We start from the raw sequence: 17381 nt of genomic DNA on the forward strand, positions 1-17381 counted from the left end.
AGCTCCTCATTAAAAGGTCCATGATGAAAAGGAGTAAGGCTGCCATGCCTCCTGAGTGCACAAGGGAAGACAGCCCAGTCTTTCTGCTCACATAACTTTTTAAAGCTAAACAGCATAGCAGTTTACTTACAACAATCTGTATTATGAGGTACTGAAAAGACTGATACTTAGAAGAATCCTTTTAATATATTAGAAAAAGCAAAGTATTTATTGGTATGTATTTCCATAATCATAGATGAAAGGTTTACATTATAGATTAGGTAACAAGAGTCAGCACCTAGATTACAAGACTACAGATCATGTCATCAGCACCAACTAGGAGCCAGTTCTTTTTATATGAACTTGCAATTCATTTTTATAATGAATAGACTTTATACCCATGCCCTAAATTATTAACATGTCCCTCTAGCCAGTGGTCTTCCCAGTAGAATACAGAGAAAAAAATATTAAAATTTCTTTTTATTTTTAATCTTTTAGTAAAAAAAAAATTAAGTGTACAGAATGATAGTAGTACATGCATATAATTGGTAACTAAATACACACATAAGGAAGTGTGCTCAATTTTTTCACTCATGGAATAAATGATGAGGGAAGTTTGGAGGCCAATGCTGTAGCCTATCCAGCAAATTCCAGTTTCCCTTTCCCTATTATATATGCATAGTGACTGCTTTAAGATACAGATTACCTTCCACTTGAAAATCCCTCCAGTACTCCCATTCAGCTCAGCTCTTTCCCTTCCCCACATTAACTTCATTGCTAGCTGCCTATCATCTTCTAGCCCCTACTCATTACCAGCACATTCCCATGTATTCCCCACTGTTTCCTCAAGCACTCCTTTTATCTCTTTACCTTTACGATTGCCCGTTGGCCCCACAGACACCACCTCTTTTGCAACCTTCTCTCAAGCAGTGTTCCTTTGATTTGTTCCTACTGAAAGAGCAAAGAGAGGTCTATGGAGACCTCACTCCACATTGCTGCTTTTGGAATAATATTCCATAACCACCACTCATAAACATCTTTTCTTGAAATCCACACCTGCATTTTCACTGTTGCTCATGTACAGAACATTTGCACCAGTTCATCTTCTTCCTTTCTTCCTGCCATCATCTTTGGTAATTTTAACATCGTTAGTGATGATTTTTTCCAACTTCCTGCACCAGGTTTATTTAGATCTTCAATCCCAAGAAGCTTCATATTCAGTCACTGAAACTTGCAACCTGCCATAACTATTCTCCTCTTTGACTACAATCAATTATCCTTATACACTACAGTCTTACATCACTCTATCTCTTCTACTGCTTTGACCCAGGAGCCTCTGCAGGCTTCCAAGTCAATTTTCTTTCTTTTAAAAAATTTCCTTACTCCTATTCATCTCTACTTTGAATTTATAGCAGCCTCCACTTTCTTGTTCCCTCTGCTTTGTCCTTATTGGCACCTGCTTATCCCAACTTTTTTCCCTCACCCAACAGAAAACAGGAGTTGGGCCTAAAATAAAACACTCATGGTTATGGGCTTTACCCTTTATATTTTAGTTTTCCCCCTTATGTTCCCTCCCCCTATTCTATCGCCTTCTCTAATTTCTATCACTTGTCCTTTCTTACTGGCAAACCCACATACAGTAAGTAGTCCCCCCTTACCTGTGGTTTCACTTTCTGACATTTTCATTACCCACAGTCAGAAAAGACTAAATGGAAAATTTCAGAAGTAAACAATTATACGTGTTAAGTTGCATGCTGCTTTGTATAGCATGATGAAATCTGTCGCTGGCCCAGTCTGTCCTGCTCAGGACATGAATCATCCCTTTGTCCAGTGAATCCCAACTATTAGTCAGTAGCCAGCTTGGATATCAGACTGTCAGGGTATCACAGTGCTAGTGTTCAGGTCACCCTTAGTTTGCTTAATAATGACCCCAAAGACCCAGAGTAGTGATGCAGGCAATTCACATATGGCAGAAAAACTGCAAAGTGCTTCCTCTAAATGAAAAGGTGAAAGTTCTCAACTTAATAAGAAAAAAATTGGATGCTCATATGGTTTCTAAGACCTATGGTAAAAATGAATCTTCTATTTGTGAAATTGTGAAGAAGGAAAAAGAAATTTGTGCTAGTTTTGCTGTTGCACCTCCACCTGCAAAAGTTATAGCTACAGTGCATGGTAAGTGCTTAGTTCAACTGGAAAAGGCATTAAATCTGCAGGTGGAGGACATGAACAGAAAACGTGTTCCAATAGGTGGCAATGTGTTGGGCCAGAAAGCACAGATTCAGGAATAGTTTTAAACGAAAAATAGAAGAATTACTGAAGAGGCTGTGTCTACCAATGAAGAAGAAGCCACTGTCACATTTCTGGCAGAGTTAAAGAAGCTGAAGAGAGAGACCATGTTCATGTATCTTTTACTGTAGTATATTATTATAATTGTTCTAGTTTACTATTAGTTACTGTTGTTAATCTTTCACTGTGCCTAATTTATTAATAAAACTTTATCAGATGTATGTATGTGTAGGGAAAAACACAGTATGTATAGCGTTTGATACTATCAGTGGTTTCAGGCATCCACTGGGTGTCCTGGAACATATTCCCCCAGGGACAAGAGGGGTACTACTGAATAGTGAAAGAAATTATTGTCATGTAAATCTGTCAATCTATCTTCCTTATTATTTCCAAAAATATTTTCCTGGAGTTATACCAAATCATGTTACTTCTGTATAATTCTTGCCTGTATATTCTAAAATCCATGACAAAAACAGACCGTGAAAGATCCATATAATTCTTACTGTGGATTAGAATTCTAGAAAACCAAGCCCTAGGTGTATGTAGATATAAATATATACAAGAAATTTAATGCTTTAAATGTAGGTTTAACTTAAAATCTAGATGTTGCTTTAAAAAAAGAAGAATGTCAGAAAACTAATAATAATCCCCACTCTAAAATATGTCAATGACCTAGGAAGGCGGTATTAGTGGTGTTGGTGGGAGAGAATTCTTAGCTCATGCCGGGTATTGCCTACAGCACATGCATATAAGTAACAGAAATTCACACTTCTAAACAATGATCTTTTTTCTCCATCTCTTTTTTTTCTTCATGGTCCAGGCTTTCAAAGACTCTCTTCTAAGGTCTTTAAGCATCCCTGCCACATAGTCCTATAGTTTCACCTATTTCATAGCCACCCTTCTTATTTACCTTCTCCCTGTCTGCACCCAAACTCTAAGTGCAGCTGAGAGGAATACAAACACTCTGTATCTTCAGAGTCACCAATCTCATCAAGGCACTCAATACAACTTAGCAATCCTATTGTGTCTCTCTGGTCAACTCACTTTCTCACTTTCTGCGAAGACCAGTCATACCTTCTCCATTTGCCTTGAAATGCTCTCTTTCTTAGTAGGCAGATCTACTTCACAGAGAAAACAGAAACTGTCAGAGAGGAACTAAATCAACTTCCTGCCACCACATCTACAAACTTACCTGTACCAATTCTTTCCTCTTCTGCACCTGTTAAATAAGAGGGTGGCTCTCCATGTAACGCCACCTGTACCTGGAGCCTATCTCCCCTGCTCTGAAACCTTGAGCTATGAATTACTCCTATGTTTCCTTCATACCCTCAAACCTCCCTCCCTAGCCTCTTTCTTTCTACTGCCTTCTTTTCATTGCCATTTAAATATCTTCTATCCTGTTTTCTTTATTTTATAGCAAAACTTCCTAAGAAAGTCACCTACATTTTATATTCTTTTTCTTCATTCCTTTCATTTATGCTGTACTTCCTGCAATTTGGCCTTGTCCCACCATTCCATGGAAATATTTTCACCAAAGTATACACAGCCTTAAGCAGGTAAATATAATAAATACTGTTTTTGCCTCCTACTTTCTCATTCTTTTTTGAAGGTTCCTCCCGTCCCTTTAAACAAAAATGAGTTCCTCAAGATTAGGTTCTGAATATCTTCTTATTTCTCTCTACATCTTCTTAAAACGTGTCCTTTGGATCAGCAGCAATAGGCATTACCTGGGAACCTGTTAGAAATTCAAATTCTTGGTCTTCACAACCAGACCTACTAAAAACAAAACAAAACAAAACAAAACAAAACAAAACAAAACAAAAAAACAAAAAACCTCTGGGAGTGGGACCCAGAAATCTGCATTAAATCTTTCAGGTGGTTCTGATCTACTCTAATGTTTGAGAATCACTGGCCTAGAAAATTTGAACTACACCCTTTTGCCAGTAATTATAAATTTCTCTCTTCATTCTCCAGCCCATGTGTCTCTTCTAATCTCCAACTACCAGCTTCACTTGGATATCTCACTGGTGCCTCCTATACAACATATCTCTAACAGAGCCACTCATAAACTCTTCTTCCAACCAGTTCTTTCCCTAGTATTCCCTCTCAAATACTTTAGTGCTCCAGCCAGAAACCTGAGACTTTCCACCCCACCTCCCATTCAATCACCAAACCTCTTAAGTATATTTCAAATTCACCTACCTTTTTCAATCCTTACAAGTACCACCCTAGACCAAGGTACCAACATCCATCTTTATCTGGCCTAAAACTTAATCAGTCTCCCCACAACTACTTTTGTTCCCCTCCAAATCTTCTCTATCATTCACTTGCTTAAAACACTCCTTTTCACTTCTTATTGTCCAAAGGTTAAAGAACAAGATTCTTAAAAGATCTCTAATGCCCTACATGATCTAGTAATACATATAAAGCAGTTACAACAGTACCTGGCACAGAGTACAAATGCTCATTACATGTCACCTACTATCCCAAGCTATTCCCACTCTGTTGTAGCCCCATGACTTATTTCAAGTCTTTCAACATACACTCTTTTCTACCTCAGCTTTAATATAAAATGTCCCTTGCCTCATCTTATTCATCCTTCCAGCCTCAGTTTTTTCCTGCACATTCCCCTAACAAAATAAGAAGTCTTCCAGTTACATAGTTCCAAACATACTGTACTTATTCATCATAGTTACTACACTGGTCATCATGTAAACAGGGTTTGTCTTTTTCACTAGAATGTACGTTCCATGAGGACCAGCACTGGACAGACCTTACCTACTGCTGTAACCTATGTGTCTAGGCAGTCAGCGGGCACTCAGTAAATGCTGGCCAAGTGAGTACATGTTTTTCACTTTCTCATTCAAAAACCTTTGTCCTTCACGAGTTCAAGAGTTCTGTTATACTCAGCTTTCCTGGGTTTCCGTTTCTATCTTGGCTACTCTTTCTCTGGCTCATCTCATCTCCATCACTCTTTATATTGACCAAATATCTGTCCTTGTCTATTTTCTTTAGTTCTGCTACCAATTTCTTCCTTGGTAATCTTATATATATCACGTTTTTAACTATCACCTGTGGGCAGATGATTTCGTATGTTTATCCCCATTCCAATCTCTCTTAAGCTCGAATCCCACGTTTCCAATTGCTCAGTAGACATGTCTACCTGGTTGCCCTAATGGTATCTCAAATTCATTTATAACTGAAATTAAGATTATGAATATCTTCCTCTCAAAGCTCCTTGCCCTAAACTTACTTTCAGTAAATGACACACTCTCTGTTTATCAGGTCTGAGGCCTAAATCTTTGCCCCAGTGAGTCATCCTCAATTCCTTATATCTGAACAACCAGCAGCCCTTTCCTGTGAATTCTGACATTTCTCATTTGTTCCCCATTTTCCATTTCCACTGGTACTACTCAGATTCAGTTCTCTATTAGCTTTTCGTACTATAGCGATAATCTAGTTATTCTCCTTGACTTCAACACTGTTGCCATATTAATATGGCATACCTGCAACACGTCTTTCTCCCTTCCTTCCTTCCTTGTTTCTTCCCTCCTTCCCTCTCTCTTTCTTTCTTTCTTCCATTTTCCTCCTCAAAAATTAAGGCTTCCCATTGCCTTCAAAATAAAGCCCAATTTCTTGGCCTAGCATTTAAAAAGATTCAGTAATTGGCACAAAAATTTTAATTCTTCATCCCCAGATCTTCGTTAGAGCACAGCCATTAGCTAGCCTTGCTACTTCTACTCATTTTTTCTCTGTCTGGGAGGATTTTATTCATTTATATATTTCCAAATTCTATCAAGACCCAGCTCAAATACCACTCTCATGAGGACTCTACTCACAGCTAGTGTGTCCTTCCCCAACTGCCCCAATACTACTAAAAATCTTGCCACCTAGGATGTCTCAAAGTGCTTTCTCATGGTACTGGAATTTCCTACCTTGAACCATACTTTTTGGGGGGCACATGTGTTATATTCTCTATAAAACTCTGAGTACTTTAAGGGGAGAGGCTAGCTTTCTTGCCTATCACTTTGCTATTTTGCAAAGTACCACAAAATAACGGCTATAGAATTACTAGAGATCAAAGCATAATGGTCTTTCCTCTCCTACACAATTTTAAACATTTCCAAAGTCCCTTCGCCAAAAGAAACAAAAAAGAAACTGAAAGTCATCCCCACCCCGCCAAAACCCTCAAACATCAAAAAGCAAAAACAATACAAAACAAAAAAACACCGCTTTCATGACTGGGGACTTGTACAATGTTCCTATCTGCAACTCTCTTCGCAATTCTTTATCTGACTTAAACTCAGTACTCCCACTAGATTGTAAACTCCATGTAATCAGGGACTTGTTTTATTCACTGTTATATACCTAGTGCTCGGAATTTAATAAATTCTCAAAAAAAATTGTTGACAGAATGAAGTAGGTTTCGTTTAAATGTCACTTTCTAGGGCTCCTGTGATTTCTCCAACTTAAATTAGGTATTCACATATAAATATATGCTTTCCTCTAGATCCCATTTCCCACCCTACATGCCAATCTTCTAAAAAGTCCAAAACTGACCATTTGCATCTGTATGAGATGAAGGAAATTGAACTTCATTACGCAGAGTTCAGTATTAGGGTTGCCATCTCATAACGGCTCTAGAAAGCTTTGCCTCTTTTGTCTTTGCAAGCTCTTGCAACTCCTTCTAATAAACAACCTTTCAAAGATGCTGCCCTTTTCATTCGTCCACTGAGTTCTGGGTCCTGGATTACACTGATACCTTAGGCACACGTCTGGAAACGTAGAGGAGGCGGAAAGACCTTGAATCCAAACCAACCAAGTGATAGAGAATCTGAAAATCAGCCGCAGCCACTCAGAAAAGGAATGCCAATCCTCTGACTGAAGGCAGGACACCCCGAAGGCCTAGCACGGGGTAAGGTCCTTGACTTGTGAGCCCGAGAGAAGGTGAGGCAGAACGAGGGAGCTGTACAGAAATGTCATCAAAACCTTCCGAGGAAGGTCCGAGACAGGGTTCCAAGGACCTGGTCCCTGGGGCCGTGCCTCTAGTCCGCGTGCCCCACACGCAACACCCTCACAACCCTCAGTGAAAGGGGAGAGTGTTCAGCCTGGGCACTCGACCACCTGCAAATTACGAGGTTCCCCTACAGGGAAGGAGGAAACTAAGAACTCACGGAACAAACTCTCCCACTTTGCCCCTCGAGAAGGCCTCGAGGCTCCCGGAGGCGGCTGGGAGCCGGGGAGCTCGTCTCAACTCACCGCTCCGCCCGGGTGCTCCGTCGGTTCCCGGTAGCCAGACGAACCGGTCCTGCACCGGCGGGTTCCGACAGAGAGAAAACAAAGGTTCCCACAGCAGGGTCGACGGGGGAACCTTTTGGCTGTGCGACGCTGGGAAGTGACGTAATTCCTCTTCCTTCCGGTCCGCCGGATTATGAATGACGGACGGTATCTGCTGTTTCCCTGATGCGCTGCCTGCTGTTTCTCTCCGGTCTCGTGGGCTGCGAATGGTCCGCGGGTGAAGGCTCCCTGAAGCGGCCTCGCGAATCCCGGCTCCGGCGGGGCGGGAATGCGCTGGCGGCCCGTGTCGCCGACACATTCACGCACCCTCCCTGCCTGGCCGCGCCTCTGCGACCAGGTAAGGAGGGCGCTCGGGCCGCCGGTTCCGCAGTCCCCGCGACCCCGCCGAGACTCTTCTTTGCATCCGGGGCGACAGGGTCGACGATGCGGGGAAGGATGAGGAGGGTGGAGAAGTCCGGGCCCCTTCTCAGTTTCCCCGAGGCCAGTCCTCATGGCTTCCTCTAGTGATGGGGAAATGGAACAACTTCCAGTCGCAGGAGTCTGTGGGGTCGTTTGCCATTTGCTGCTTAGGGTAGTTTTAAGACCTCTTGGATCGCGCTTTAACTTCTTTTTACCCCCACTTTGTTTTCCATTCTAGCCCTTCCTGATTGGAGAAAGACCTTGTATGTGAATACCTCCTAACAGTTGCTCCAAAGAACTTACTTCATTGGGGCCGTTTGTTTCTGTTACACTGTCAAAGCAGTGTTTTACTTTGGTTTTAAACTTCTATAGAAAGTTTGAGTTAAACTTGCATGAAAATTGCTTTGACTTCAAAAACGTTTACAACTACATGTACTTCCCAAAGCGACTCTACCTGGTTTGGATTAGGTGGCTTCTTTTTTTCCCCTTTATTCTCAAATGTCATGATCCCTTAATGGCCATCATCCCATTCCTTGTCATAAGTTCTTGAATGTCAAGGAAATGCCAACATTTAATAATATATCTTGTGCTAAATTATTGATAAAGTAGGCAGAGTACTACTTTTTTCTAAGCTTATCGAGAAACAGCGTTTAAAGGAGAAAATACCAAAGCTGGCAAGAACTAGTGGTGTGACAATTTTAAACATTAACTATGGCCATTAAATATTGTGAAAATAAATTCTTTGTTATAAATATAACTGAGTGATTTGCTGTCGTATTTAATAAGTACTTAATAAATCACACTCTAAGCTATGTGACTTTTTAAAAAACTGCCTGGTGGATAGTATACACTACTGATGATTGCCTTAAGCATAGTCGTTTGAAATTATGTTTGAGTCATACTTGAAAGCATCATTTTAAGAAGCCTAACTTCAAAAATCTGTGTCCAAAGCAGTGAGATTTGAAAATTAATCAGTTCCTTTATTTGTTTGTTTGTTCTACACTCCTGTTAACATGTTTGCCTGCTCTAAACAAAGCTCAAACTTGAACTTCTGCAGTAGTGGGCCCATCAAGCTTGTTTTTTTGTGTTTTTTTGGGGGGGTGGGAGGGTCTGGTTTGTTTTTGTTTTAGCCTATGTTTACTTTGTAGCTTTTGTATTGCCTGTGGCTTGAAATAATAAATACTGAATATCCAATTGGCCTTTCCAGTAGCAACAATTTAGCAGACCTTGAAGCTTAACAAATTCTGAGGCCAGTCAAATAAAACATCTATAGTATAAACAGCTCCTTAGTATATGTTGTTTTTATCTTCAGGTTTTCAAAGTAGCCTACTGAATTCTGTTTTGATTAGTACTTGGAAAGCAAGGTTTTAAACCATTTAGATCATAATAAGCAGGGGTATTGTTTGCTGTGGGGATTCAGTAATTTTATTTCAGGCTTGCTGATGTGTTTTTAACATGTTAGCATTCATGCTGTAGGTCCTTATTAATTATAAGGTCAGGCTTAGCTGCAGGCATTATGATTCTATGGCAACAGATGATTCCCTGATTCTCCAGAGAGAAGATGACACACTTCCCTTATGGCTAAGGTTATAGTAAGCTTTTTTTACTTTTAAAATCCCCCCCCCATCTTGCCCAAATAAGAAAACAGCTAATTTTAATAATAGAATTTTGTCCTCTAAGACTTAACGATATATATATTCCCACATTACCTAGTGTAACGAGCACTGAAATAGCTCAGTTTCTTTTCTTTCATTTTTTAACCTTTACTATCTGAAGTAATAGCTGCTATCTAATGCTGTAGAGACACTTTTTAAAAAATCTATCTTATTGAAAGAAAATAGTGAGATTTACAACCAAGTACTGTGATTTTTAATGTATAAAACACAAGTTAAGTTATAATTTTCATAATGTTGAACATTTGATGTAGTAGGGAATTTAAGTGAGTTTCAATTTTAATCTTTAAGAAAAATAAGAGTTTATAATTTTTTCATACTTGTTAACTGCTTTAAACGATTTGTTTTGTACAATATAAGCAGCTATTATTATGTGGACTTAGAGTATCACATTTATATTCTAGCATTTTGTGACTCCCTGGCTTTCAGCCTCAGTAACAGATTTTTTTTTTTCAATATTTGACTGGAGAAAATCTTTTCAATTCAACATGAATTCCCTTTTCCTGAGAAGCTTAGAAATATAAAGCATGATTTGAGGCTTACCCGTCAAAATTTGTTTTACAGTGTCAATGGATAAGGAATTTGAGGATAAATTACAAATAAATAATAGTGTTTATTTTAGGGGCTTACTAATGTGATAGGTGTTGTTTGATTCTCAACATGCTGTATGGTAAATACTGTTATTATTACCCTAATTTAGGAATGAGAAAACTAAGGAAAGTTTTATATTGCTAGCTACTAAGTATCAGAACCAAGATTTGAACCCAGTTAGTCAGATCCAGAGTCTAGGTTCTTATCCATTACTTTATATTTCTTGATGTATGAATGTTCTACTTGCTAAGTAAATATATAGAATCTAGTTAGGTTCCTAGTTCTCTTGCTTGAATATCAATACACATAAAAATTTCTATTCTTTCTCTAGAGGTTTGAGTGGATTCTAGTTATGCTTTTTCCAACTCAGCTTACAGTGGTGAGATTGTTTCTTCAGTTTAATTTATATGTAGTTTGCTCTTAAAATAGTTTTATTTGTTTGGAAGAGAAAGAATTGTGTCAAGAAGAATGAAGTTCCTGTTGTATCAAGACTAAAGTTCTCAGTAGTACTGTCATTACAGGGATTAGTGATACTCATTTATGTACATCCATTCATTTAGTCATTCCTTGAGCTAAAATTTGAAATGCAGTTAAGCATTGGAAATATGTCAGGTAATAAGTGCTATAAAGAAAAAGAAAGCAGTAGAATAGGTAAGATTATACTGTATAGCACAAGGAAATATATACAAGATCTTGTGGTAGCTCAGAGAAAAAAAAATGCGACAATGAATATATGTATGTTCATGTATAACTGAAAAATTGTGCTCTACACTGGAATTTGACACAACATTGTAAAATGACTATAACTCAATAAAAAAAATGTTTAAAAAAAGAAAAAGAAAAAGAAAGTGGGGTAAGGGGCTAGGAAGTGATGGGAATGCTCAGAGCAGTCTCTTCAGGTAGCCAGAAGAGACTGCTCTGAGTTAATACTCAGAGACCTCAGTGAAATGAAGGAGCAAGCCATGTGAATATCTTGGAGAAGAGCACTCTAGGCAGAGGGAATGGCAAGTACAAAAATTTTAAGTGTGGGAGCACTGCTGGCATCTTCCCAGAACAGTGGGGAGAACTGGCCAGAGAGAAGTGAGCAAGAGGGAGGAGTGGTAAGAGTTCAGGTCAGAGAAGAAGGACAGCTGGGTCACATCAGGCCCTAGAGACCATGATAGGAAATTTGGATTTTATTCTAAGTGTGCTGGGGATCCATTGGATGGTTGTGAGCAGCGGACATGCTCTGATTTATGTCTTTAAAGGGTCAGCCTGACTATTGTTGGAGAAGGGACTGTTGTGTGGAGAGTTGGGGAAAATAGTTAATAGGCTTTTGTGGTGGTCTTTGTAAGAGCTAATGATGACTTAGACTAAGGTGATATTGGTAGAGGTGCTAAGAAGTTAGATTTAGCATATATTTCAAAGGTAGAAATAGGGTAAGAGAGAAAAGAAAGGTGTTGAGTGAGGCTTCAGAATTATGGACCTGAACATCTGGGTAAATGGTGTTGCCATTTTATCATAAAGGGGACTACTTGAGAAAAGAAGAACAGGTTTATAAAACTACCCAAGTGAAGATGCCAAGTAGGATATAGGAATCTGAAGTTCAGGGGAAAGGTTGTGGCTGAGATAAATATAGGAGTCATAGATGTTATTTAAACCTATAGCACTGTAAATCACCTTGGACAGTGCTGTTATAGAGTGAGTTGTGGCCCACGGGTCATGGAATCAATTTAGTGAGTACTAACTGCATTAAACACACACACACACACACACACACACACAACACAGGAGAAGAAAGAAAAAGCAGAGTAAACTATCATATGTATCTCCTGTGGTAGGGTATCTCTTCATGATTCTTTTGTTTCAGTTGCATTCAGTGTATAATAACTTATATTAGAAAGTTGATTTCTTATTGTGTGGCATGATCAAAAATTTGAAAGCCAGTAGTCAAAGGAGTGAGTATAAGTTAAGAATAGGGCAAAGCACTGAGCTACAGGTCACTAAGTGGTCTGAGGAGAATCCAATAAAGGAAACTGGAAAGGAACTACCAAAAAACATAATCCAGTGCTGAGAATTATTAAGTAACTCTGCCTTTAGGATGGAGGGTTTTTTTTAACCAAGGACAATTGCTTAGAATAACATATTTCTGATGATTTTCACTTTGGGGAAATTGTTGCTGCAATAAAATTGCTTCAAATATGGTTCAATTTATGAAGTTGATAAAGTAGTGCTATTTATATTAGAAAAATACCTGTTCCTTAATGTTGTCAAATAAAATCCCTTTATAGACTCCATTAATGCTTTTGGATTGATATACAGTTCTTATCCATGTAATGAAAGTAGAATGTACTTTTAAGGATTAAGTAATGTATAAAAGTTGTGTGCTGAGCACATAGTTGGTGGACAATAAAATGTAGGTAATATTATTTAGAATTGTATTCTTTGTTCATTTAACATTTATTAAGTTCTTATCAAATTCCAGGCACAGTAATAATTTCTTGTTTAAAAACTAATCAGCTGGTCAATATTTTGTTGCAGTTATGTACTTTTGGTCTTTATTATATTAATATATAACTTACCTGTTATATAATATTTAGTTGCCATAGATCCAGACTTGAATTTTGAGCACAAAAGTTTCAAACTGTTTTGCAGCTTCTGGAGAAGTATGCTTTTTCCCCCCAATGTTTATTGTTTTTTTTTTTTTCTTACTCTCTCTCTCTATGTATATGTGTATATATACACACACACATACACATATGCACAGAGTAAAGTAGTAAAATGGTTTCAGATAAGAAAACACCTATAAAATTCACCGCCCCTTTCATAGAGGAAAATTTTATCAACACCAAGATACATTAATTAGAATGAGAATGAAAAAAAAGTCTGAATTCCTAAAATATTAAACCTGTGACTACTTCATTTGTTTGTAAATATCTTTAAAGTAATGATACCAAGTAATGATACCAAGGCTCAAATATTTTCTTTTTGCCTTTTATTCCCTCTGCAACGTTCCCAAGCAAACTGGCCTGTCCGGGGAAGAGATGCACACTGCATCAGCTCTGTTCAGCATCTCAAGTTTGTGGTTTTGTCTGCTGCTTTCTCACTCCATCTCAGGAGTAGTTGCAGTGTGGCACCTGTCAAAGCTGAGAAAGAAAAATGACAGACACTGCTTCTGTGCTTGGCAGGAATGTAATATGGAGTAACAGGAGCTATGCCCCAAGCCTTGTATTGGAGACCCAAAAGGTGATTCTACAGTACCTACCTTTTTAAAGCTCATGACATAAAAATAATGAGATAAGGAATTCTCTAGTTAGAAATGGAGGGAAAAAGAAAAAAAAGAAGGGTTTCTTTTCCCTATGGTATCTGCAAACTTTAGGCAAAAACTGTGTTCTACTTTCTTAAAAAATTAAAGACATAGTACAAGACAAAAACATATATCAGATTTTTACAGGTTTGCTAATACTGAATATTTATTTTAGAAATTACATTAGTACTTAATGTGGAGAAATAGCCCAGGGAGAGTATTTTTTTTTAACTCCAACATCATTAAGTAACATTTTTAATCTCCAGGGTGGAGAGGGAAGCCCACCAACATCTATATTAAAAAATAAATGAATTATGATAAGAATCAACAGCACTTTGCATTTTCTCTCAGGCATCTCATTAATTTTTAGGTATCTCCATGGGCAGGTTATTGCTGTTCTGGTTTGTTGACATTTGGCACTTATTAAATGCTCACAGTGAAAAAAAGTTTGTAGAATGTGTAAAAGTTAATTCTCAAGATTCTTATGTGCTTCAGGAAATGGCAAATATACATGTACTCTAATTTTAAAAAATGTTTCCACATACCCTAAATCAAAGGCTGTACGATAGTATGACAGTATGACATTGTTTTTAGTTTTTAGGTTTTTTTTTTTTTAAGTGTTAGCAGGACTAGACTCTGTGTCCTATTTCTTAGACAAATGAGGAACTTGATTATGTTTTCTTTCAAATCTACTTCTTAGGGAAGTAAGTGGAGTTTCTTTATAGTTTCCCACTGCTAGCAAAGGAAATTAAGAGGATTGGTAAATTAATCAGCAATAGAATTATAGGGGCAAACTCTCCAAAGAGACTACCAGTTTTCTACATAATGTTGATTTCTTATGCCTGTGAACTTTAGCAAACACTCTTTAATATTTTGTTTAATCTTTTGTTTTCCAATCAGTTCTAGGTGGGAAAAAAAAATCCAAAAGATAATTAACTTAGCTCAGGGAGAAAACTGTTTACATGGGTTAAAGAATTGTGGCTTTTAATTACAGTGGAATAATTTTCCTCTGGATAATCTTTTAAAGAAGTAACAAATCATAGTGCAGATCTGTTATGTTTTAAGGAAAGACATATAATATAAAACACTCATTATCAAGAGGTTTTCTAAGGCAGTACTTTACTAATTATATCCTTTTGTTATAATGGGTTATTAGCCCTTTAACAAAAAAGTTGAGGACCAAAATTAAAGAGTTCTTGACTATTTTGCTTTTGACATTTTAAAAAAAATCTAAGGAATTTAGAATATAAAGGAAATTTGGTAAGTTGAAGTTTCCTAAAATTTAGGGTACACCAATATTTCAAATACACTTAAAAGAGTTGCGTGTGTACTTTTTAAAGTCTTTTAAAATATTTTAAAAAATAATTTTAAATATTTTTTCCTTTAATATACCATTATATGGTAAATGCTTTTAAAGGGTGCCATCTAGTGTCAGTTTTGGAATTGTGATTTATAGATTAGAACATGGGGAATTTTAGACCCATGAAATGTAGAAATCAAACAAAAAGTCATAATTGACCTAAACCTTAAGGACTATGACTTGAAAACACCCATCAATAATTTGACCACAAGATTGTGTATGTTTGCATCTTTAAAATGTGTATTCGTCCATGCATTCATTGAATACTTCTTGATTATACATATATATGGATATATATATGTGTCTGTGTATATATATCTATATATGTATGTATGCATAGATATATCTCGCCCTGTTTTAGGTGATGCAGTGAACAAAGCAAAATTTGTACTCTCTAGAACATTCTATTGGGAAGACAAAATAAATCTATAGTATGTTACAATAGTGATAAGTGCTGTGAAGACAAGCATAAAAGGGAATAGAAAGGTTTTTTTCAGGTAGTTTGGAAGTTAAATATGGTAGCCAGGGAATATCTCAAGAAGTTAATATTTGAGTAAATACATGAAGGAGGTGAGAAGGTGTTCAAGGCACTAGAAACATCAAGTACAAAGGCCTTGAGGTGGGTATGTACGTAGTGTTTTAGAGGAACAACAAGCCACATCTGCTGGAGCTGTGAGCTAAGAGGACAGTTGAACTCAGAGACACAGAAAGAGGATTAGATCAAGGAGATCTTTGCAGGTCATTGCAGGAGATTTGCCTTTTCTCTGAGTAGGATGGGAAGACATTAGAGGATTTGAAAAGAGGCATGACATGATCTTATTCCATTTTCAACAATATCACTTTGGTTACTATGTTGAGAATAGACTAGAGGATGGAAAGCAGGATTAGGAGGCAATTGCTATAATTCAGAAGAAAGTGATGGCTTGGATGACAGTGGAAGCAATGAAGATGGAATGAAATGATCAGATTCTAGGTATATGTTGAATGTAGTGCCAAAATAAATTTTTAATGGATTGGTTATGGGGATGGGAAAGAAAAGAGTAATTAAGACTGACTCTAGGTTTTGTCCTGAAGGATAGTGCCCCATTAACTGAAATGGGGAAGATACATGAGGAGCAGGTTTTGTGGGTAGCAGGAGAATAAGGAACTTGATTTTGGACATGTTAACTTTGAAATATCTCAGTCATCAACATCTAAGTTATGAAGAATTTCAAATATGTTTTCTGTTGTGATTCAGCATGCAATAGTTCATCATGTCAAACTCCACTTTAGGAGAATCCATTTTTCATGAGGGAATGAATATATCCCCCACTCTCCACCCCCAAATATTATATTTTAGGGTCATTAAACAGAAGTAATATGGAAGGACCAGCATTAACAAAGCTTCTTATAACTGTTATCCCTAGACACCTCTAGGTATTCTTGGTTATGTCTTACGTCCCATCCTAATCATCTTTTTTTCTGACCATAGTGAGACCTCAAAGTACTAGACTGGGAGGGTTCTATTGCAAAGCACTTGAGGTATGCTCATTTTAAAGGGGCTGGGTATAAAATCAGCCTTAAGACTGGTTAATTGCACAGGGTGGAAATCTTTCTTTTGGAAGCCATTTATTCAGTCCAAGAACAGATTCTTTTAGAAACATACCTATGACAAATCCTTGATGATTTCTAGAAAAATTCATCTTTTATTTTAGTTTCACAATTACTATGTTCTAAGTCCTATAACCTCTTCAATTTATGCTTCAGGTAACCCAATGAAAGAAGAAAATGAAAGGCATTAAGAAGAGTCTTACAGAAGAATATCTATACTTGGATTTTTCTCACCACATAGAAGGGTTCATCTTTCCTCTTCATACATCTGTAACTTTATTTTTGTTATCATACTGTGACTGCAAAATCTTTAAAGTTTGCTTAGTCCCCAACAGAGAAAGCACTGATGTTTTACTACTTAAAAATGTACTGTCTGAGGATGTTGAAATACAAATTATTTCAAGGCAAGATCTTCCACCAATAGTCCAGAGTTGCTGTTTACCTGCAGTAGTGGAAAGACCAGACAATTTCTGTAGAGCAGGACTTGCTGTTGTACTGAGACACATAATCCAGAAATCATATGAAGCAGACCCCTCAAAGAAGGAAATTTTGGAACTTCTGGGTTTTAAGAAGACTTGCTTGAAAGCCTGTGCTGAAGTAAGTATAATGTCTCTTTTCTGTTATTTAAAGCCATAAAGTTCACTTGAATATTTATTTTAACTTTCCATTAGAAACTTCAAATTTAATATACTTAAAAAAACTACAGCAACCAATGAAATAAAGCAGCCCTCTGTGTATACTGATATTTCAGTTCAGTGTTGAAAAACAAGAATTTAAGATTTAATTTATGAAGTTTAGAGACATTATTTTTAGGGAATGACTTCTTTTTTTACCTTTTAGTTATGTTAAGGATTTTTAAAGGAAATTTTACATATGATCAGGAGCGGAAGTAGCAATGTTTCGGAAACCCAGCTGTTTT

General features: G+C 37.3%; 2 protein-coding genes across 9 annotated transcripts in view; one reads left to right on the top strand and one right to left on the bottom strand.

Moving 5' to 3' along the window:
• Positions 1–7631, bottom strand: part of INTS12 (integrator complex subunit 12) — an 81832-nt gene extending 74201 nt beyond the window's left edge. For 4 of the 6 annotated variants that reach the window (XR_004312906.1, XR_001366015.2, XM_014559213.2 and 1 more), the window contains exon 1: positions 7440–7555. The gene's annotated coding sequence lies outside the window, so the exon portion shown is untranslated. Of the gene's footprint in view, positions 1–7439 lie in introns of all 6 variants that reach the window. The other 2 variants (XR_004312905.1, XM_014559211.2) reach the window with 1 other exon arrangement.
• A 54-nt stretch (positions 7632–7685) lies between these two features.
• The window catches only part of GSTCD (glutathione S-transferase C-terminal domain containing), a 108403-nt gene continuing 98707 nt past the window's right edge, over positions 7686–17381 (top strand). For 2 of the 3 annotated variants that reach the window (XM_032461137.1, XM_032461144.1), the window contains exons 1-2: positions 7687–7900; positions 16619–17059. In XM_032461137.1, coding sequence (XP_032317028.1) covers positions 16640–17059 — 420 coding nt within the window. In that variant the 5' untranslated portion in view covers positions 7687–7900; positions 16619–16639. Of the gene's footprint in view, positions 7901–13225; positions 13452–16618; positions 17060–17381 lie in introns of all 3 variants that reach the window. The other variant, XM_032461142.1, reaches the window with a different exon arrangement.

Source organism: Camelus ferus, chromosome 2 (genome assembly GCF_009834535.1).
Source record: "Camelus ferus isolate YT-003-E chromosome 2, BCGSAC_Cfer_1.0, whole genome shotgun sequence".
In the NCBI taxonomy this organism is placed as follows: Eukaryota; Metazoa; Chordata; class Mammalia; order Artiodactyla; family Camelidae; genus Camelus; species Camelus ferus.